At 37.8% G+C, this 24,440-nt stretch overlaps 1 protein-coding gene across 1 annotated transcript in view; it reads left to right on the top strand.

Moving 5' to 3' along the window:
• Positions 1–8,960: 8,960 nt before the first annotated feature.
• The window catches only part of AUH (AU RNA binding methylglutaconyl-CoA hydratase), a 103,412-nt gene continuing 87,932 nt past the window's right edge, over positions 8,961–24,440 (top strand). The window contains exons 1-2 of the mRNA XM_031059055.1: positions 8,961–9,024; positions 9,120–9,207. Coding sequence (XP_030914915.1) covers positions 9,022–9,024; positions 9,120–9,207 — 91 coding nt within the window. The 5' untranslated portion in view covers positions 8,961–9,021. The remainder of the gene's footprint in view (positions 9,025–9,119; positions 9,208–24,440) is intronic.

Genomic DNA, 24,440 nt, shown 5'->3' with positions numbered 1-24,440 from the left:
TGGCCAGGGTGACCCCTGCGGGGCAGAGAGAGGGCGGCCCTGGGGGAGCTGCCCGACGGCGAGGGGCGGGAAGAGGGCGGTGGCTCCTCCTTCTCCTTGTCACCGCGGCCGGGGCTGCGTCGCAGAGTGCTGGGAGCTGCCGGCATGGCAGTGTCAGATCTGGGTCAGCTTGGTCCTTCTTGGCTCTTCACTGCATCGTGGAACGGTTCGGGTTAGAAAGGACCTTGGATAGTATCTGGTTCGAACTCCTCTGCCATGGGCAGGGACACCCCATACTGGACCAGCTGTGCTTAGAGCCCCATCCAGCCGGGCCTTGAACACCTCCAGGAATGGGACATACACAGCTTCGGTGGGCAACCTATTCCAGTGCTTCATCACCCTCACAGTAAAGATTTTCCTCCTATTAACTAATCTAGGCCTATTTTCTTTCAATTTGAACCAATTCCACCTTATCCTGTTGCTACATGCCCTTGTAAATAGTTTGCCTCATCTTTCATGTAGGTTCCGTTCAGGTACTGGAAGGCTGCAACTAGGTCGCCTCCAAGCGTTCTCATTTCTACACTGAACAGTTCCAATTCTGCCAGCCTTTCTTTATAGGGGAGGTGTCCCATTCTTACCATCTTGGTGGCCTCCTCTGGACTCACTCCAGCAGCTCCATGTCCTTCCTGTGCTGGGACCCCAGAGCTGGATGCAGGGTTCCAGGTGGGCTCTCACCAGAGCAGAGCAGAGGGGCAGAATCCCCTCCCCGGCCCTGCTGCCCACGCTGCTTTGGATGCAGCCCAGGACACGTTTGGCTTTCTGAGCTGGGAGTGCCCATGGCTGGGTCATGTCCAGCCTCTCAGCTCCCACCAGCAGCCCCAAATCCTTCTGGGCAGGGCTGCTCTCCATCTGTTCATCCCCAGTCTGTGTTGATACTGGGGATTGTCCTGACTCAGTTGCAGCACCTTGCACTTGGTCTTGTTAAACCTCATGAGTTTCCCATGGGCCCACTTCATGAGCCTGTCTAGGTTGCTGTGGATGTCATGTCCTTGAGGTGTGTCAACAGCATCACTCCTCTTTTCCAGAGTACTGCAGCATATGTACTATGTTTGTGAAGTCCACCTCTGTGAACTGGCATCTGTTTGCCACTAATTGTGAGAAAATGAAGTTTAGCAGCAAATGTCTGGAGTCATGCCGCTTCAGACGTCAGTTTTGTGCTTGTGTGCAGGGGACAGAGAGGCCATAAAACTGAATCCATGTTTTCTGTGATGGAAGATATGACTTCAGTATTCTCTTATCTCATGCCACTCTCCTAGTAATCATCTCATCCTCCTCCTTGATTTTAGTGTTGTCGCCTACTACTCACTTTTTTCTACTCAGCTATACCAAGAGTCTTATTTTAACTCGCCTGGTTAAAAAAAAAAAAAGAAAATCTGTACTCCTTAATGATGTGCAGCCAGTGCATCACAGAACAGACACTTTGTACTTCCTCTTCTGATGTGATGATCTCTGGATCTTGAAAGTGTTCCACTTCCTTTGGTGCTTGTCACTTCCTTCCCCTGTGGATGCAGCAGGGGCTAGGAATGGTGGAGCAGAAGTAAGTGCAAACTCTGTTCCTGAGGATTTATTTCTCTAGCCATGATGTTATACCTGCTTTTACGGAGAGGTCCATAGTATAGCGTTTTGGTATCTGCAGCACGTGAATCTCTTTACATGGAGAATATATCTTGGAACCACCATGTGTTGAGATGTACAGTTTAGTTTATGTCTTTGAGCACATTAACTCAGCTATTTCACACCTGCTGCCAATTAAGGTAAATGCCTGTGAGTTCAGTGTGCCCATACATAGATTTGTATTCATATACAGAGAGGTAACTTTAAAACTTTGAATTTTAGTATGAGCTTAGATGATTATTCTTTCTTTTTCAAGGGAAAACTGATGTTGTGTTTTCATCTGAGGGCAGGTTTTTGTCATTATTTAGGATTGATAGTAAAGATGATATAATCTGATCCTGAATTTATCTTCTGTCTTGTAGTTCTGTTTCCAACTCTTTCCACTTCCTTTAAAATGTACTATTTTAGTCCTGTTTTTCCAGCTGACTCTGAAACTTGGAATTAGTTTAAAACATCTATTCAGATTTTTTTGGTATTATTTTAAGTTAAGGAAGAGACAAGACAGGAGCAAAGAAGAGTTTGTAAAATGTTAGAAGAGTGTTTTTCTTTGCTTATTTTGTCCTTTACCAAGAAGTGGTAGAAAATATCATGATCTTACATAGTAATCAACTTTTATTTCTATTACACAACAAACATAGAATTAGGCAGTGTGTTCCAGCTGTTGGGTTGGCTAGGAATCATTGTTTTTGTAATGTTATGAAGGTGTTTCATATTGAATATGTAGCCTAAAGCCCCAAAACTTGGAGATAGCAACAGCTGCTTTAACATTACAAATACTATCATAAGGAAGGATTCAATCAGTGTATTTTTAATTAATGAATTCTCTGATGTGGAAGGAATTTTCTTTGGTATTGTCTTTCAGAAGGACACAGAAACAAGCACTGTTTGTTAGAAAAAGATAAGAACAAGGATGTAGAAGTAGGCCAGAAGGAGACATTAACTTCATATGCCTTCTTCAGCAGCACAAAGAGCAGGCAACATTTCTACAAAAGAAACATGGCTCTGCTTCCTCCCTGTAGTGCTAGCACACACTCTCCTCCTTGCTTTGTATACCAAGTTCATCTATATTTATCTACTTACAGCATGTAATATCTCTGCTTAGTGAGGACACCAGCTCTGTAAACACCCCTGTGGTCTTTCCTTGCTCTTTTCTACCCTGCCGCTCCTTGATCTACCATTTCGTGTTCTTGACTTCCCCACATGGTACTCTGGTGTCCCTGTGGCCTCATCACACCATCCCATTACATACTTCTTGACTTAGTGCATGCATGCTCCGACCCTGCTCTCTGACTACCTTCTATGGCACACACATGCTTGTTGATGCTGTGGTTGTGCTCTTGCACGTGCCGAGCATTTCCATGTTGCTCAGAGAGGACTACGGATACTTGGGAGGAAGGAAAACTGGCTGTACGTGCCTCATGTCTTGTAGCACCAGACAAATCTTTGCCTGTAGGCAAAGTATCAAACTGTTCTGCTTCATATCACTTCCATGTGATTTGCATACCCCAGGTCTTGGGAAGTTGTTAAACATGAAGTAAAATGAGACTGGGTTTGCTAAGGCTAGTTACTGGGATTTTAACTCAAGGCATTCCAGCTTCCAAATTTGAAATCTGACCAGAACTAGAATACAAAATGTGTGGGATTTTTGAAGAATGTGATTGCAAAATACCTGTATATTCTGCCCATGTTGCAACTTGTGAAGCTCTTGGTGTCAGTTTTCTGTGAATAAAGATGACTGTCAGTGTATTAATTTTTTTAAATTAAGCATATATCTTTTACTTTATTTGAGATTCTATTTGGTCATCACTAGGGCTGAAATGTATTGCAGTTAATGACATTTCAGAACTTGGGCAAATTGCATTAGTGATCCCATTACAAATTGAAATGACCCTAGTGCTTTGGATTTTTAAGTTATAGGTGCCATGGGGAGAAATATCTTTTTAGTCTAGACTCCAGTGTGATGGTGTCACTTGCTGGAATGTGATATAAATATTTTTAAAATTTAGATTTTACACTAGAATAACTCCTTATGGTCAAATTTCCCAGCTGGTTTTGGTTCAGTTTAGAATAAGATAGCTTTTGGTCTTCATCAGTTGGAATTTTAATATACATGGAATGGGCAAAAACAAATACAGTCTCGGTTGAAGTTGTTTGCTCAGAGGTTGGTGTGATAGCTAGCTGATAAATTGGAAAAGCTTCCCATCCCTTTACTGTGTTTAAAGCAGGGCTGAGCAGGTGAGATCTACTAACTTAAGAAGTGCAGAAAGAGTTAGATCAGAATTTAGAGATGAAACAGGCTCAGATAGGGGATTTTGAAGAGTGTTTTGATGCTTTTAAAAAGTGCTGGTTAGTACACATCTGTGTGATTTTTCACTTAAATACTTCTTGATAAGATAATTAATGAAAGCCACCAGAATTGTGCATGATATATTCACCATATGTTCCTGTTTTGCTTAAGAAACTACTTGAGAATAAAAAACATCTAAGTCTACTTGTCTGCCTTGGTGTATCTGAGTAGTTAAGTGAAACAAGCTTAAAAATAACTTACTTTGATCCCCCTTCCACTTTTCAAAGCATAATTCAGACTTTTAAAAATATTTTTTAAATTATGGAAAATGTCTTGTGTGTGTGTATTTAATGAAAATAAATAATAAAATAAATACAAATAAAAAATTCTGCAAGTACTTAATATGCAAATGTAGTGAATCTTTCAAACTCTGGCAAAATGTCTAATACTGGTTTAAAGACAAGATTAATTTTTAAGTAACCATTTAAATATGTTTCTACCAAACACTGAGGATGATGTTTTGATCTCTAAAATGTGCAAGATAAAAGAGATAAAAAACATTATTAAAAGTAAGATCTCCTTTGTGCTGATACAAACAGTAGTTAAACCAGGATCTAATCTCTTCACTTTATTCAAGTATTAAATTTAGTGTATGCTTTGAAACCAGGATGTTTCTGGAAATTTATGAATATTTTAAAACTATCTTCCAGATATGTATGTGTTCTTATTTCAGTGAAAGACATTTCTTGCTTTTACTGTGCTTTCATTTTATAATATAACTTTCGTTTTTATGGTATAACTTTTGTAATATAAGTTGCATTTCCTTTTTCTCTTGAACACTGATAATTGTACCACAAGCACCTTTCTCTTTTGACAGGGGCAACTTGTAAGTAGAGAATATATTGTACATTTGTGTATGCTTTGCCTCTAATGGTTGGCTAGGAAAGTAGTATACAGGAATATTGCTGCTTATATTAGACAGCACTGGGAATCATTGTCTCTTGGAGAGTCTAGCAAGTTAAGATGAAGTTAGTTTTCAGTATGCAGATGTATTTTTAATAGATGCACATTATGTGCTGAAGTGTGTCCCAGAAATAATGTGGGGATGACTCCAAGGAAAAACTGTGACATAAATATTTGGTTTAGCATTATGTGAATGCTTATTCCTTCTTAGTAGATCTGTCACATTTTTGATACCGTACAGATACACCAACAAAGCAAAGACTACTACTACTATAGTACTACTACTAATTTCTACTTCTGTTTATTAATGATTACTTTTTAATATATTTTCTTTCACAAGTAGAGTTTTCAAACAGTTTATTTTAAAGGATTTCGGAAACCACATATATATGCGTGTGCTTTAGGAAAAATGAGCCATGATTAAATGTAACAGGTATTGAAGAGTCACCGCCCTCAGGTCAAGTCCCCCATGACTGCAAAAAGGGAAACATTGTACCCATCTTGAAAAGGAACAGAAAGCTGAAGTCTGGAAACTAGTGACCCGTGTGCCGCACCTCTGTGCCTTCCCTCTGTGAGGAACAGATCCTTCTAGAAGCTGTGCTGAGGCACGTGGAGGACAGGGAGGTGATTCAAGACAGCCTGCACAGCTTCACCAAAGGCACGTCCTGCCTGACCAACCCACTGGCCTTGAATGGTGGAATTCCCTCCATCAGTGGTCAAGGGAATAGCTACACATTTCATTTATCTGGTCTTCTGGAAAGCCTTTTGCAGAGTTCCCCACAACACCGTTCTTTCTAAAGTGGCGAGAGATGGATTTGATGGATGGACTTGATGAGAAGTTGGTTGGATGATGGCATCCAGAGCGTAGTGGTCAATGGCTCAAGGTCCTGATGGACGTCAGTGACAAGTGGTGTGCCTCAGGGGTCTCTACTGGGACCACTGTGATTTAGTATCTTCATTGATGACATAGATGAGGGGATTGAGTTCACCTTCAGCAAATTTTTAGATGATACCAAGCTGAGTGGTGCAGTTGACACACCTGAAGGATGGTATGCTATCCAGAGGGAGCTGGACAAACTTGGGAAGTGGGTCCCACTCGTGAAATTTAAAAAGACCAAGTGCAAAGTGCTGCAACTGGGTTAGAGTAACCCCTGGTATCAGCACAGGCTGGGGATGAGCAGATGGAGAGCAGCCCTGCCCAGAAGGACTTGGGGGTGCTGGTGGGTGAGAGGCTGGACATGACCCAGCCATGGGCACTCCCAGCCCAGAGAGCCAAACGTGTCCTGGGCTGCATCCAAAGCAGCGTGGGCAGCAGGGCCAGGGAGGGAGAGGATTTTGCTCCTCTGCTCTGCTCTGGTGAGAGCCCACCTGGAACCCTGCATCCAGCTCTGGGGTCTCAGCACAAAAAGGGCATGGACCTGTTAGAGTTGGTCCAGAAGAGCCATGAATATGATTAGAGGGATGGAGTACCTTTCCTATGAAAAAAGTCTGAGGGAATTGGAACTGTTCGTCCTTCAGGATGGCCGAATGTGACATTCCATTTTCTGAAGGGAGCCTGTAAGAAACATAGAGAGGGACTTTAAACTGAAAGAGAGCAGGTTTAGTTTAGATATTAGGAAGAAATTCTTTACTTTTAGGGACTGAAAGTGATTGCCCAGAGAAGCTGTGGATACCTCATCCCTGGAGATGTTCAAGGCAGTGTTGGATGGGCCTCTGGGCAGCCTGGTCTAGTGCAAGGTGTCCCTGCAGGAGGCTTGGAACTAAATGATCTTTAAGGTCCCTTCCATCCTCAGGATGCTCAGATCTTGTGGTAATGGCATATCAGAACAATAATGATTCAAATATGACTGTAAGGCATGTCTTTTGTATATATAGCGCTGCAATATGTAGGTATCCCTTGCAAACCTTTTATACTTTTCCTCTTGCACTTCTTGCTTCATATTTTTTTCATACTTAAATGAAAACAACTAGGTGGGTGCCATCTTTATCTTTTACTTCTGTAGAAGAAAGCAGAAGTGATAGTTTCATGACTTGATACAACACTGCTAAGGAAAAATCAACTTTTATGATTTGTCTTCAAGGATAATTCCTTTGTAGGAAAAAATCTTTAAAGTGCTTTAGTGTTAAGTGGAGCTTCCTTCTGAATACACTATTGTTGGTCATGGAGTAGCAGTCTTTCGGCTCCAGTGGGGAGAAGAAAAATTCAAGTGTCATTGTTATTGCCATTGAGTATAACGTGCTTCTGAAAAGGATGCTATTTCCTGACTGAAGTATGGTTTTGAGTAATAGCATCTGTAGTTTATTCAAGCATGGGATTTGTAGTGCCTGAAAATCAAAGGTGAAGTCAGGGTGAAGGGTCTTTTTGTTGCTTTAACGTAGGATGATGCTTTTGACTAATCTACTTGTGGTGAACATAAGGAATATTTGAATTTGGAGTGATCCTCTTCCTGGAGAAGAAGTTGTAACAGCTGAAGAAAAGTGCTACAGTACCACTCCTTTTTGCTTAACAGCATGTAAACAGATTCCTATTCAAGTGCTGAGTGGCGACCTTTGTGGGTGGTCCTGAATGAGTATCTCCAGCTTCAGGTATAAGTGTGGGAATTCAGGCTTGTAGAACAAGGAATGAAGGTCATTTGGGTTGACCTGGCTCCACTCCCCTTTTAGGAGGTATCTATACTTAACAATTGACTGTACCTTCAAGAGCAAGAAAGGCATGTGTGCTTTATTACTGCATTTGACACTATTTTTATTTGAATCTTGACAGTGGTAGCTGACAAATGGAAGACTTTGTCTTCAAATTGGTAACTGCAGAAGGAGCAGGAGCTCTTTTAAATCTTGTCTTCTGTGCATGTGTGTGCAACATACATGCAGGAGGAAGGAGAGGAAGGGAGCTCAGACAGTCCTAAGGGAGGACAGGTTTTCCAGAAATAGAAGAAACACTATGCACTGAGATGACAAGGAAGGCTACAGGAGCATAATTATGTATAGATTGTACATTCAAAGCTGAGTGGTGAAGTAGTAATCACCTGGGCAAACAATGAGTTTCTGGAATTCTGTTTTTTCATATCATAGGTTGGTGGCAATACTGTGGGCATTTTTGTTTGAGACAGAGCTTCCTTTCTGCCTTTCATTCCTGGTCCTGTCCTAGTCCTATTTTCCCCCTTATCCTTGCATTTTCTGCATAAAAGAGCCTGACTGATAAAATGTTACCTGGGCAGGATCAGGACTGTGTGCTGGTATTTTGAACTCAGGCAGTTGTGTGGATTCTGGCAGTAATTGTCTTAAAGATTGCTATAATTGTGATAAACTTAGGCATTGCCAAAATAGACTTTTCAGAATTTTCCTCTTTCATATTCATGCCTGTTAAGGTGAGTGGGGCATAAGAAAGAAAATTTTTGTTTCTGCTTCAATATTCAAACCAATGCACAGGTAATCAGTTAGACAATTGATCTGTAACTGGACTAAGGGAGCTGTGACTGTGCCTTTGGAGCCATGTACCAAGCACTGAGCTTGATTTTTGTGTTTTAGAGAGAATTTTTTGTTTGTTTTTGTTCCTTTTAAAACAAAAAAATACCAAATTTTCCCATTGGTGGCATTCTTTCTATGTTTATGGCTTTCTTTTACCTGTATCAGAGTTGCTGGTTTTTGCTCTGATAGCACTTCATGCTTTAAAAAGTCTCTGGAGATAGTCTCTCTAAATATGGAAATATGTGCTTTACACTTAAGCGTCTTTCCTGATGGTGTGTCAGCACTTCATGCAGAAACATGAAATTTGTGCTTGCAGTTGTGTAGTTCTACATTCAAACTTTGTAAGCACTGTTTCTACACAATGATGTTATGACCCTATTTTTGTTATTAAAGTAAGTGTAATTTCTGTTGAGTATTGAAAAGAATAAATAATTTTATTTTCTTTCACAAACTCAGTAGTGATTACACTAGCATTTTTTTTCAGTCCTCAATGCCTTTTGTATAATTTCAAAATAATAATAATTTACATAGATGATACATATTTCACTCCATTGTAACAATGATGTGCTCTTTCTTCCTCTCCAGGAATTGTGGTGCTTGGATTAAACAGATCTCATGCCAAGAATGCACTTAGCAAAAATCTTGTAAAAATGGTAAGTGAAAAGAATAGTTTTTACTAAAGGTGAAGTATTGGAATGAAGCACTTTAAAAAGTGTTTGGTGATTCCCCTTCCTCCTTTTCTCTGTAGATGTCAAAAGCTGTGGATGCTTTGAAATCTGATAAGAAAGTACGAACTGTTGTACTCCGGAGTGAAGTCCCGGGGATATTCTGTGCTGGTATGCAAACTTAATTTTCCTAAAAAGCTGAAAATCTGTATTCTCTTATTGCACAAAAAAAAAAGGCCCAGATTCCAAGGAAACATGTCTTTCTCATATATTAATCTCAGTAACAAACAAAACATTTTTAAATTATTTTCCTCAATTGCTAACACAAATCAAATATTGGGTTTGTTCCTTCTGTGTCATAAAGTATTTCAAAATATATAATAGTTTAACCATGATAGTGAAGAATCATTTAATTGATCTAGAAACTCTTGCCAGTATGTCAGAATGAGGTGCAAATAATTTGAGGCCATATAAGGAGGCTTTGTAGAAAGCTGTATCAAACCTTTCTTTTAAATGCATTAACTTGAACTTTTAATTAAAGAAACATATGTAAACTTAAAATTTCATGATGAATATGCATGTTACTGCAGGCTGAATGTATTCTCAAATTAAAAACAAATCAAAACAAAAAACACACATCCCAGCCCACAAATCCAACAGTATATAAATCTTGCCAAAGTGCTCAGAAAAGCAGGAGCTCTCAGCTACCAGATGCTGGGAAACAGAATTCGCTGACACGTCAAGATCAATTCATACAGCAGTATCTTTTATGAATATCAAGCAAATATTATTCTTATTTAAACATGTTTCAACCAGATCTTACTTTATTCAAATTTAATTTACATCCATTTGAAACGGAAAACAGAAGTAAAACAGTTTGTTCTTTCTAATATATTAATATAACTGTCAAGAAGGAGGAGATCAGTTCTGAAATTTTATTTTTCTGATCATTTTTGTAGTTGTTATTCTTGATAGCCCAAATAACATAATTAGTTTAGTTTTAAATGCAAAATAGTTTTTCCAGTTTTTAAATATGTAGCGTACCTAAGCACTTTTAGTTGAGTTTAAAATTCTTCTGGCTTTTAGTAGGCCTGTTCTCATGCTGATACAGTTTTCACTTACCAGACTTGTGAAAATAATTGTCTTGGAAAAAAAGGGAATAATCAATTCAGTGCTTAGTAATACATATAAATAGGTTAAATGTGTGTGTATTAATCAGCATATTTAATTTAAAGGTTGTATCTTGTTTTAAATCAAGAAGTTTTAAGTTTTAGTCATCTCAGAAAAAACCCTCTAGTTTTTAAACTGATGAAGCATCAGAGCAACACATGCAAATGGTGTTTCAAGTTAAATGTTATGTACTTGAAATAAAAAGATGGCTGTTGGGCTTTTTAAACTATGTTTTTTATTTGACATTCTTGAATTTTGTAGTAGTGGTGTATTGGAAATAGGAGAGCAGAAATTCTGATTTTAAGAGAGAGTATCTCAGGTATGCTTCCATTATTGTACTTATGAGCTCCGAGTATGTTTCCAGTATTCTTTGTTAGCTGTCTTTTCTGAGCTGTTTTGGTATAAAGATTTAACATACTCATTGCTGCTTGTTTATCTGGATTAGAAAGCCAAGCAATTCAGAGTATGTATTAAGACATAACAACAGAGAAGATACCAGGACATTAGGAAGGAAAATTAGTCCTGAAAAGAAGATTGTGAAAAACAAAGGCTGGGTAGCTATATTGGGATCTTAACCCACAGAGTAGAGACAGGATGTGAACTAGGTGGCTCTAATTTTAAAAAAAGTGATGGGTAAAACAAGTGTCCTAAGAAAGGAGATTCCTGTAGCTGAACAAGTGAAATAAATGGTATTCTAACAGTGGTAACTGAAATTTAGAATGAAACAGAATACCTGAGGCAGAGTTTGTTAATGAAAATAGATGAAAATTGCACAGTGGATGGATGGATTGCTTCAGTAGGTGACTTTAATGGGTGTCTCTAAAGAGAATGATAATAAAGGAAGCATAGTGCAATCTGGAAAAAACAGGTTAACAGCTTAGCGAAGTAAGATGAGGAGAGGAACATACTGGATGTAAGAAGGCAGTTTCTGGAGGGGACTCAGGAAATTCAGTAGAACAGAAGAAAGTGTTTTCAAACTTAAATGTTAAAGGAGAATATGTTACTTCAAGAACATTTAATTTCCTTAAAAAATGCAAGGATCATCTAGTGAAATGTCACATTTTCTTATGCCTTATAGTGCTATTTAGTTAGGCTAAACCTGGAATGTTCTTATTTTTTGTATTTCCTCATGAATGTTTTCTTGCTAACATGTGTGGGAATCTATGTTTTTAAAAGTACACTTCTATGATTATTTTTTGGACCACCATCTGATGTTTTACAGACCGCATATTGGGAAACTTTGTCCTAGAATGTAGTTCCCTTTTATGTGTGGAATGAAGTCCAAGATCATTAAATCCTGCCATTCCTTAGCTATCAACACATATCTGTGAAAGCCACAAGCCAAGTGTCTTGTTTCCTTCTAAGGCCTAGTCCACAAAACATGACATCCAACCATTTTTCTGAAAGTAGCAGTGTGGATGATTAAAATATTTAAACTCTTTTGATGACTGATGTAGATTTGGGTATGATTTCAAATGATGATATTTTCACATGGTGAAATAGGAGGGGGACAAAAATGGAATTGTATAAAAGAATGTAGAGATGTGCCAGAAATCATATCCTTCCATTTCTGCATAAAAATTCACCTTTAGTCTTTACCTACTCTTTTCTTTGTGTCTCCTTTTTAATACTTCATACATCCATGGGTGCAGAAAGCTCCTCATTAACTCTCTAGCACTGATCAAAAGGGACACCCAGAAATCAGAGCCTTGCATGTCTGGGGTTAAGGGTGTCTGTGATTATGCATAGGCTATGTCTTTGAGTAATTATGTCTGTAAGGGCTTCTTGTGCTTCCATTAGAAATGCTCAGGCACTGAGTCACTTCTTGGCTCCTTTCTTTCTACATCTGAAATCAAATAAGTTAAGTATTGGTCTTTCTGGAGTAAACATGTATGACCAGTCCTGGCCTATGTAAGCTGAGTCTATGTGCTTGCACCATTCTGCAGCCATAGTAGGTGAGTCTGTAAAGGAGTCTTTTTATTTCCTGACATTGAGGAAGGCATAGGCTTATGCATGGAATAAGGCAGGTGTCCTATGTGTAAAATGTCTGTGATCAAGTAATGATGGGCTGTGCTGTGTTCACATAAGGTGCCAAATTACATTCACATAGGCAATTTGAATAGCTTGATTTTTCATTATTAATATAATTTTAACATATGTATATTAGTGATACTGCTGAGGTGCTTTTTGTGAGCAGATTTTTAGGCTTTTTTCATCTTCAAAATACTTGTAGAGATAAGTCTGCATAACAGTGTTGGATGATACTGTACTGTGAGGAAGAGAGGAAGCAGTATCCACAAGTTGTTTCAAAATCTAATTTTGTGTTGGTGTGTTTGCAGAGTGCATAAGGTTGGAAGAGACTTCAGTGATGTCATCTGGTCCAACCTCACTGCTCAATCAGAGTTATTCTGGAGACAGGGCTTCTTCTGATTTTAACTGCATGAGGTCAAAAAAAAAGTACAAATAGAATACTCGTTTAAGAGCAGTTTTTTCAGTTTTCAGAAGTATTTGAGAATGGCTTTCGTCTGAAGAATTGAACAAGTTAATATTGCACCTTAGAGCTTTTGTTGTTCAATTTTCTAAGCCTTTGAATAGAAGGTGAGATAATATTTATAAAACTTCTAGTTATAGAATTTTACCTTTGGATATGTTTTGGCTGAAGCTGAAGACTGCTGCATGGTTCTAGGTCTCCTGCTTTCTTCTGTTTTTTCCTATCTCACCCACTCTTGTCAGTATGTTTGATGACGTGAAATAGGGATTATGCCATATTTTGCAATTGAAAACTATGGAATCAAGTAATAATCTTTCCTTTTAAACAGTTTTATGTGTTGATTGTTATAGTGATTAAAGAAACAGATTCTGATTATATTCTTTTCTTTCTACCTTTTTGCTTGCTGTTCCTTGTATTGTTGTTTTTCTTGGTTTTGTCATGTTCCTCCATCCCTCTTCATGTCCTGTCAAGAAAGCATAAAAAACCATATTCTTCATGAATTTGTTTCAGGTAGTAATTTACTGGCCCATAGTCTATTGGTTCGATTTACAGCTCATGCTAATAAATAAAACCCCTTGCTACTGTTTTACCATTCAGAGTAGTACCTCTGGTGCCTGAACAACCAGGACAGTTGCTTAACTCTTACAGTCTAAGTCCAGTCACAGATAATTTCTCTTAAAAATCCACATGTGAGTTGTTCTCAGTGTCCCTGCATCCATCTGGTCTCTCTTGATATGCAGGAAGAAAGCCTACTATCTCCTTCAGGAAAAAAGGACTAGAGGAACACACTGCTTCTAGATTTTGATTTGCCTGGGAGAGTTAGGAGAGCTTTCTGTTGTAACTTGTAACTTCTTGAGACTTTTGTGATGACTGTGTTTAGAGGGTAAGTGTTTAGAACTGTCTCTCTTCAGGATTGTTTTTTCAAAGTGAGCTGGACTGTATGATACATATTGTGAGGTTGATGGGTTATTTGCTTTGTATATGTGTGTATGCGAAGAGAGCAAGCTTTGGAACAATTTTTACTGTTCTTTGGAGACCTTATTTCAAAAGTCTGTGAGAGATATCAGAATATAAACAGTTAACTTTTTGCTGTTTTTGTAACAGGCTTTCAAGACAGTTTGAAAAATTTTGGTATTTGAGCTCTTTAAACCACTTTGACCTAAAAGTTACTGCAGCTCGGCCAATAAAGTCCCTTCTTGGAAAAGCAGAAGAAATCTCTGTGCCAGAAAAAAAAATCACCATTTGAGTCTGTGGTATGAGTAAAGCCAACCCAAATGCTTTTCCTGTTGGCATAATTTGTCTGCATCAAAATTTTGTTTCCATCACAGTTGAATTGGCTATATGGAGTTGAATTCCTGGCTGCCACTTCCAGCTGGTGCAGTTTTTCTGGCAGAAGTTTATGAAGCAGACAAGCCTGGTAGAGCAGATCCTTGAAGACTTCTTTGTTTGTGAGGTTTTAATATGGAGGAGTAGAGGAGTTTCATAATAGCTCTCAAATACTTGACCTACTCTTATTTTTATAGAACTAGCAGGAGTAGTAGGGAGGTATTACTGTGGGTGTAATCTCCTTTTTTCTTGCAGTCTCTGTTATGCAAGCAAGGAGGAGTGTATACTTTCCCAGACCATATTTGGTTCTCCAGATTTCAGCTCCTGCACCAGAAACTGAGAAAAGATTTTGTGTATTACTCCACTCTTCCCTCTTAAGCATTCAGATCACACATGAAAATGTTTTAGTGTCTTCTGAATATTTCTGTTGCTGCATGTACCTTTCATTTCCCCAGATAAATGCCTTAGTATTTAGACTGTTGCTAGGTTCTTTCCTCTTTCTCATTCCAAGCTTTCACCAGTGTTCAGACGCCAGGTGCTGTAGACTATTAGACTCAACAACAGTTGCATTTCTCCTAGATCAACATCAGTGGCATCAAATACGTTAGGTTGGTCAGCCATGTGGCAGCTCTGTCTTATGAGTGTGCACAGTCATCTGTTACATTTTAGTTCTACAGCTTGCTTTGTCTGATGTAGATGATTTTGCTTCTTAATTTTGATGTTGTGTTTCTCGATGATTAATTCCCGTCATTATTTTCTAGAGCACATGTTGAACAACTGAGCCAATAGAGAGTGCAGTTAGTATTGTGGTTTGATCCTCTAGTCTATATACAGAAAAAATCCCAGTAAGAAAAACTCGTTTAAGTATCTTTCTTTTGGAAGTACCTTAGTCATCTAACTCCAAATGCTCCTCTACTACCTGACAACACATACTAAATTTCAGGAGTAATTAGAATGACAGTGGATTCTTCAGAGCTAAAAAATGCAAAGCAGAGTTTTCCAGGAGGTTTTTCAGTAAGAATATGAAAATCTAACAATGTTCATTTTTTTTTGATTTGCAGAAGACTGACCCATTCCTGATGAGGAAGCAGGCACAAAGAATATGATAGGAAATTGCGTGAGACTGTACTCAACAGTGCAGTCTTCAAATCAGCACCTAATCAACTAGGAAATTTTACGTTAAGAATCACTTGTCTGTCTTCTCATTGGTTGGTGCAATGCCTTACTTGAGAAAATGATAGAATTTGGTTTCCATTTGTTAAGCTTTCTGAAAGTTATTCTCCAGATGGGAATAGAGCTTTTAAACTAATATATTTAGTTCACATAGGCCTCTCTGAGAAAAGACCAGGAGCTGTCCTGGTACTTGACAGAGCAAGCTGCATCCAGTTCCAAAACAGACCCGTGACTGCCCAATGCTGAGTCTTTAAGAGATGCTGGTGGCACTTCTGTGATGACATATATATTAGAAATTAGCAGCCATGAGAGAGGAGTGAGAAGAAAATGGAAGAGGAACAGCCCTGCAGACTCCCAGATCAGAAGCAAGGAAGGGGAGGAGGTGTTTAAGTGCCAAAGGAGAGATTCCCTTGCAGCCCAAAGACAAGACCATGTCAAAGCAGGTTGTCATCCTGGAGCTCATGGAGGACCAATCTGGAGCAGATATCCACACTGCAGGCCATGAGGAACCCCAGGCTGAAGCAGGTAGACAGACCCTGATGGAAGCTGCAGCCCATGAAGAGCCCAGTCAGGAGCAGGGTCCTGACAGAGCTGTGACCTGTGGGAGGGCAGCCTATACAGGATCAGATGCTCTGGCAGTTGTGGCCCATGGCGGACCAGTGCTGGAGAAGGACTGTGCCCTGTGGAAAAGACCATGCTGAAGCAGTTCCTGAAGAACTGTCTCCCGTGAGAAGTCCTGGGAAAGACTGTATTGTGTGGAAGAGAGTCTGTGCAGGAGCAGGAAAAAAGAGTGAGGAGGAACGAGTGGCAGGGATTAAGTGTTATGGTTGAATTGCAAGGCCCATTCCCCTTCCCTTTTGCTCTGCGCAGCAGTGGGGAGGGATGGGGGAGTTAGTAACAAAGTTAAGCCAGGAAAAAAGGAAGAAAGAATGGTGGGGAGAAGATTTTGTTTTTGTTTCACACTGTCTACCTTTTATTGCCACTAAATTAAATTTATCTTTCCTATGTCCAGTCTGTTTTGGGCATGATGGTAGCAAATGAGTGATCTTCCTTGATCCACGAGCTTTTAATTGTATTTTCTTCCCTATCTTACTGAGGAGGGAAACTGGCAGAGAGCCTAAGTTAACCTACACATCCAGTTATTACAGATTTTTCAAAGTAAGATTGAGGGAAGACCTTTTTTCTTGAAGAGCTATGAACTGAGGGTGGATTAGTTATATAGTCTCAGAGGAACTTGTGTAAAAAATAGTCTAAAATAAAAGTAGTCAGGAAGATTTTTCTCCAGTTGAGCGAGTAGTGACCAGAGCTGTGTAATAAGTATGCTATAAAAGTTAAAGTGGAATAACCTCAACAGGAAAGACTAAATCTGTAACTACTTGGTTCCTTTTTTTATCCCTTACTTGAGAGGCAGGATTTCTTTTGTTAAGGCTTGTGTATGGCTTCTATTTAGATGACTCACTCTTCCTACCTTGTGTGCTCTGAAGACTTGTGTATGAAGTATTGTGTGTTCTTTTCCAGTTTGGAAGTTCTCTAATGACAACTTCAGTTTAGTTACTCCTTTAGTATCTGGAGCAATTTATAAAAATATTGTATTTCTGTCTGAGAGGGGATTCCATTGTTTCACTGAATACAGACGGTTTGAATTGAAAGTACTTTCAACCAGTGTGTACTTGTCTCCTGTGTCAAAGATTTCTAAGGGTCTAGTGAAAGTAAAGACAACTTAATTCATAGCTAATATTACCATAGCATTAAGCTTTTTTTTTTAAAAAAAGCTTCTGGCAATTGGATATATTCAGCTGAAATGCTAGTTGTGGATATTTCTATGCCACTTTTCTTCCTTTTTTGGTCTTGAATGAGCTGTGGACCATAGCTTACTATGATTTGTGCATAGAAATAAAAAAAAAAAAATTAAGATCAGGCCATTAGGAAAAGATAAATTGTGAGCTCCAGCTAGAGAGTCATCTTTTTAGCAGTATTTTTCCTTGATTGATGCAATTTTGAGATTTGCTTTTTCAACATGGTGAAACAACATCTGACCATTCCTTCTCTTCTGTGGCTTGTGACATCTGATAAAAAATGGAAATGTAAAAGCTTATTTATTACGATGATACAAGCATTCTTCTTTTTCCTTTCTCAATAGGATTGAAGCCATCTTGAACTTCAGATCCATGCTATTACCTAAAATTGATTAAAAAGATCAAAATCTGTCTGAGTTAGTTCTCTGGTTGTGTGGTGAGCTTTGCCAAACCGATTCAACATTTTGTAGAGTTACCTAATTTGATTGATCAAGCTAGTGCTTTACTGGTATAATATTTACCAAACGCTGGACTCTGCAATACAGTTATGTGGAAATACAGCGCCTACTTCAGTCACTGGAAATGTGAGATTATTTTATGTGATGGATATCTGTCTTTAGAACTCATTTTGAGCAACAGAAGGCTATATTATATTTGGTATCATTCAGCTGGCTTATGTGTTCTGGGAAGTATACAAGCAGGATTAAAGTGTATCTTTGGCTATTGGAATCCATGGTGTTTTACCTGCTGATTAAAAAATATATTTTAAAAAAAGTCCTGTTTTAATATTTTAACAAATTGCCTTGGGCTTTTAGTCCATTACAACAAATGCGCACAATTAATATATGTATTTTTTGGAAATATTTTTTCCAGTGAAAGCCACCTAAAATCCTTAAAATATTAAGTTCTAGGTAAAAGATCTATTTCTGAGGTAGTGGTATTTGGTTAGTTCTTTTTCCAGAGGAAGGTAGCAAGAAAGGGAGTGATTTTCCTAAAGCTATGAAAAATTATAAAAGCATGGGAAAAATTGATCAAATTGAATGCCTAAAATTGTTAAATTGAAATATTTGGTGCAAAGTAATTTGTTATGTCTGGAGAAGTAGTTACAAATAAATATACTGATGATAAGCGAAGTTTATTTGTTTGGACTCTGTCTATGGCAATCAGAATCATGCTTGGGATATCCTCTAGCTAGCTGTACAGAAAACCTAGGGAGACAAATGTCTGAATGAAACAGTTGGCTGTTTTTGGGTTGCCTTCCTACATCTTGTTTATATTATATTGAGTAAAAATTTTGGAGGTGTAGCTTGCTTTTTATAATGGTAAATTGAGGATTTGAGTCTAACTTTGGAGCTAAGGCTTTTATAACCAAATGACTGAAAGTCATTTAATGAATGAAAATAAGTATAACCATATAGCTTACAAATAGGTAAATCAAGTATCATCCTGAACAGCTGGAGAACTTCTAAAGTTTCTTGAGATGCTTGAAATTGATGCAATTTTCTAGATCTTTTGGATTGTTACAGAAATAATAAAGAAGTTTCCAGAGTAGAAATTTGTAGTGACTTGGTGTCCAAACTTGACACAGGCAGGAATGGTGAATATCTGGGATATGCAACTTGAGCATATCCCAGAATTTAAATAAAAGTGATGTCTTGATGATTATGAAGCAATGAAAGGTACCTCACTGGAGTACCTCGCCTGCCTACCTAGAACAGAGAAACACACATACAGATCTTACTTATAATGCTATAATGAGTTTTCAAACAGTGAAATATTTTCTGGAATGGATATACCAGAACAGACTAAATGAAAATTGAAAAGATACCAGATGATGCAGAAGATTTTATCTTGAGAAAACTGTGTTGTGCAGTGTCCCTAGATGGTTGGAAAACTTGTTTTCCCATTTGCTCTTATAAAGAGGCTGTGCTTTCTGGGTATTTTATGTAGATATTTTGAGAATAATCAGAAAATATTTTCCTTTGTTTGCCTTTTTTTAAAAATATACTTCTCAAGGATTTGCTCATCTATTGTCTTTGGTGATGTCACTGGCTTGTTGCAGTTTTGGCTGCTTGGGAATGTCTCTTTAATGGCTATGTATGTGCTGCAAGTGCAATACCTTTCATTTTTGATTTTAAAAAGTTGTTCTATACGTTTTCTATAAGGTTTATCCAAACCCATATTTCCCAGGTTGCATGAGTTAATGAATTCCTGTATTTCATGTAGTTGTTATAGTTAGGTTTGACTTTTGGAATATAGTCCTTGTGGCACTGCTTAGGACTGCTTGGGAGTCGTATTGAATTTCATGAATAAGTACTCACATGCATCACACTTTTTTTTACCCTCCTTTTTTATCTTGTATCATTGAAGCATGTAATTAGAAGACTATTGGCATACATGACACCATATAAGAAATTCCTGTAATTGCTTACATGTTAGAGATGTGTAGATGAACTTGACCATCTTAAAGAAAGACTTAACTGGAAACCTGCATAACTATCATGAGACTGCTTCTGAAGTTTGTGTGTGGATCAAAGAGAGGACTGTGGAATTCAGTGCTGCTGAAGTCCTTGATTTGATAGGGTAGACTAGTGGACTGGATACTGTATCTGAACAGTTTTGTTTCCATGGAAGTGAGGAAAGTCTTCTTGAGAGTCTCCTGTCCAGAAAAATTCTTAGTGTGGTATAATTTGTCATCTTTAAGCAAGCTATAGTTGGTGTCAGCAGGTGTATTAAATATTGTTGATTTGATATCTAAACCTACAGGAGTAACTGTGTAGTCATTGTTGGTATTTTTAAGATCTTTGAAGTCACAGGGCAGTTCAGATGAGTCCTCTGATATCCTTGTATATATCAACTTTCAGATTTCTGTATCTCTTTGTAGCTATTTTGAAGTACATGAGTTTTTCCTCTGTGGTTGATGTGTGTACTAACAAATGCATTAATTACTAGCGGTCTTGTCTTTAAAACTTGTACTGGGCATATCTGGTTTAGAGTTCACTTCTCATACAGAAGTCCATATGGTGCTGTGTTACAGATTGGTGACCACAACAGTGTTGAAAAGATGCCAGTGTTTTATAGTTGTCACTGAATAGTTCTTGCACAACATTGACGTCCCCTATGCTTCTCACTGTGCCAGTCAGTCAGCTGAGTGTAAGCAGGAGGTTGGGGCGGGGCGCAGCTGGCACAGATGATGTGAATTGAGCAGAGGGATGGTCCGTAACATATGAGATCATACTCAGCAGTAAAATTGGGTAGTTGTTTTTCCAAAGTAGACCTTGTTCAGGACTGGAGAGACGTTGGTCTGCTGGTGGGGAATGGCTGCTTTTGCATAATTTGTTTATTTCTTTTTTCCCCTTGTGCTTATTAAACTGCCTTTATCTCAACCTGCAAGGTGGGTCCCCTTCTCCCTCCCCACTGCTTTTGCAGTTCTTTTCATTTCTCCATCCTGCTGTGTAATGGGAAAGCAACTGAATGGGGGTTTACCTGCTATCCAGAGTCAAGCATACAAAACTATGAATTTGTATGACATGAAAAATGAAATCTGGAGTCATTAGCTGGGTTAGTTCCGAAAATGTCCTGTATGGTTATGAATACCAACATTGCTATAATGCTACTGTACTCATTTTAGTTTTGCTAGAGGGATGCTTGAAGTCACTTTGAGCTTGTTCTGACAGGTGTTGCAGCTCAAGGGGGTTATTATTTTTCCCCATTCTATTTTCAGAATACAGTGGTGAATTCTTAATTAAGAACTTAGTGTTTAGGGAGGTGCTCTTTACCTATTTTTAATCCAAAAGTACCATTAGCACTCTCCTGGTAGAAACCCAGGTTTTGGAAAAAGATTCTTTCTATACTTCTAGCCCTTCATAGTTAGCAGTTAGAGAAATTCTGAGAGATGATTTGTGGGTATTGTTATTCTCACTGCTTCACATACTGCATTTTTTTCTTGGAGTCTGAAATAGTAGCACCTTAGAATATTAGACATTAGATTATGAATTTGAGATATATTCCTGAATCACAAAATATTGTTTGACTGTCTTTCTTTGTAGACCTTCATCAGCAATGTAGTTTTGCTTTAAGCCTTCATTTCAAATCTTGGAATAGAGAAAAAGTTGTCTGTATTTAAGATATAAACATTTAATTTTTCACTTTTTTTCCTTTTTATCAGATCTCTTGAGAGCTGGGTTAATATCATAACTGGCATTAAGACAATCCATGAACTGTATCTTTTCAAATTACTTGCACTTTCTGTAATAAATACATTTTTAGATTTCCAAGACAACTTTGTGTATTTTGAAATAGAGTTTTATATAATTGCCTGGAAAACACAGAGGACTGTGTTAGGTAGAATTCTGTCTTTTTTTATGTTGTTCATGGTTTGACGATGATTGTAATGGGTTAGTAGGAGTGTTGAATGATTGGCTGAGTCCAGTAAGATCCCTGGAGATATTTAAAAGATGTGTAGATATGATACTTAGGAACATGGCAAGGTAAATGATTGGACTTGATGATCTTGAAGGTCTTTTTCAGCCTAAACAATGCTCTGATTTCATGACACAAGAGCCATTTTGACATGATTGTGGTGGAGGCTAGCTACTTTAGTTAATGTAATTTTCACTGTTCAAATCTTAGTTAAAAAGAGAGCAATGACATGCTCATGGATCAGTTTTTTTCAGATCTTAAACTCACTCATCTATGATCCATATACAATGGTTTAAAACTTTGTGGTTTTAAAGGGACTAAAACCATGTGAAGGTCATTTTGACTGGAAGTTACAGATTATTGATTAGCCCTGATCATACTAAATTGATAAAATAAATTTGGTGAGGTTCTGATAAATACATTTGTTCTTACATGGGAACTTAGCTCCTCTTTGTTTCCATTATGTACGTCTGAGTATTTGACTTTCCACTGCAGTGTCTAAGGTCCAAATTTCTTCCATAAATATTAAGTCAAATCAAGTAATCACTTCCATTTGAAATGCTCATTTCACATCTGTGGGTATTTGTCATGTTGATTTGTGAAGAAAGGTTGCTAGTTTTCTTCACAGTTTTCTGAGGCAGATTGTCACAGTGCGTTGTATGAGTGAAGTAATGCCTTTTTTCTGGAGTACTAAGTGCCTGTGGCACCTGATTTCTTTACTTGTGAGGGAACTGAGCCTGCTTAGCCATTTATATCCTTGGCAGAGAAAACCTGCTGGCAAAAATAATCTGATCTCATGTGCTTGGTGGTAGTGTGGTGGAAATAGAATACATGTGTGCAACACATGGCAAAAAAAATAGTTATTACATGGTAAAGAATTCTTTCCGATTTTCTTTTGAAAAGAGTGGATAAAAGTGGCATGTAGCAGAGGTACTTAGACATATCTGAATCTATAACATTTTCATCTTAAGGTGGTTTGCAACAGTCAGTTTCACATCTGCTTTTATAGATGACCTAGAGTTGGACACAATGCAGCTATATATATGTGTGTTAATTGCCACAAATATGAAGAAAAGCTTCCAATAATTATAATTTTTTACTCTCTTCTCTTGTCTTGGCCTGCAACTGACACTTGTTTATCTTAAGAATACCTTTGTTATATATTTACTGCAATAAAAGATTTTTTTTTGGTAGCATCTTTGTTGAGTGTGTAGCTCTTGAAAGCTGAAGGAGAAAAAAGCAACTGGATTTACATAAATGGAAAATGGAGTTGCTTATATATATGCATGTGTAACATCACCATTATAATATGTTCATGGAGTGATGCAAGAAAATGTAGAGACCTGTCTATACTGAAAATGGTTTGAATTTTGTATGTAGATTTTTTTTTTAATGTGCAATCTGTGGACAGTTGTTTTGAACATTTAAAATTTATTAAAACATTAAAAATTTATTTTTAAAAGTAGTACAGGTAGTATGAAAATGAAGAAATTCTGAGATTCCTATTTTGATTTTTTCCTTCTAAAATTTTTATTTTTTTTCCTGGTTAAGCACTGATTCCATGTGTGTGATTAATTAATAGGAATACATGGGTGCTTCTCTTTATACAGATTGGGTGACTCTTGTTGTCTTGCACCAAATTTATAAGACAGTTAAGAGAAATGCTGTGACTTTTAGTCAGATCCTGTCTGTTGTAACAAAATGCAGTTTCCCCCAAATATATTTAATGATAAAAAGCTGCATTGATACTGAAGTTGGCTAAGAATGGACTTCTAACACAATTTGAGGTATTAGAAAGCAGGCATTCTTTATTGCAGGTCTGGACACATTTGGAGGATTTTTCCTCTAATTGAATGTGTGTCATGAAACTTTACAACAGGGTATTTATTCCATCGTGATCATACATATTCATTACAGCATACTTCCTAGGTAAACATAAACATCACTTTTCCTAGAACTAATTTGCATGCATCTGCCTCCTATTGGAAGTCCTGTTATGATCTTAGAGGCTCATCCATAGGGGTCTCTGGTCCTCGTAGTCATTGGGTGCCCCCAGTGTTGTAATGACTTTGCCTTGAACTTCTCTTAGGTCATGTGCTGTTGTTTCTTGTTACATAACTGCCACAAAAACCACTTCTGTTCCTCATTATCTGTTTATCCACTGGGTTTCAGCTACTAGTTTAGCATCCTGTATGTCTGCTTTTATATTATTTTATCTAATTTCCTAGTTAGAACTTTGAGCTTTATTTTGCAACTTCCAGGAACTGAAAATTTCTATTCTCTGTTATCTGTCAGCAGGTAGATAAATTAGTAGTCTAGAATTTCCCTCAGCATCTTCCAATCTAATGTACATAGTTCATATTAATAGTGAAGCATCAGGGTTTTGTAGGATATAAGAAAATTAGATCTAAAATAGTATTTTTTTAATATTTTAAGGTTTCTTTGTGAGGTTCTTGTCACCAGCTGGAACTTGCTGAATGCATATGGATGGACATAGTTTTTAAGTGATTGAGCTCTGGGTGCAAATATCACCTGTCTGTATAATTTCTTAAATCCCTTCAGATTGCAGGTATACTCCCATGTTGGATCTCCTTTTCTTTTCCTTTCTTTCGCTAAAGTAATTTGCTGACAAGTCTATTGATGGTCTTTCATAAATAGAAGAGATCAAATATCCCTGAAGTACTTTAAAATAACAAGTCCTTAGAAAATAGGATTCAGTTTGCAATATTGGTGCTGAAAATATATTCAGTGGATGGGAAATTTAGCTATTTGCAAGCTCTTTGATTTATTTTTCTGAGTCAGTTTAAAGCGCTTGGGGACACTGGGAGTAAGGGGAAGTACTGATTGTGGACTGCTTAACTTGCTGTACTGACAAATAGAATTGCAGCTGCTGTTTTCATGTCTGAGTTTTGTGTGAACAAAGGATAATTAAGAGATGTTCCTGTTCATGGCTCAAATACTTACTTGTCCTTAGTTTCATGCAGAAGAACACATTTTACTGTGTAGAATGGGAAGACTTTGTCCTT

This window comes from Geospiza fortis, unplaced genomic scaffold, assembly GCF_000277835.1.
Source record: "Geospiza fortis unplaced genomic scaffold, GeoFor_1.0 scaffold167, whole genome shotgun sequence".
NCBI classification, from domain to species: Eukaryota; Metazoa; Chordata; class Aves; order Passeriformes; family Thraupidae; genus Geospiza; species Geospiza fortis.
Note: the sequence above shows the minus strand (reverse complement) of the source record. Positions and strands in the feature narration are given on the sequence as shown.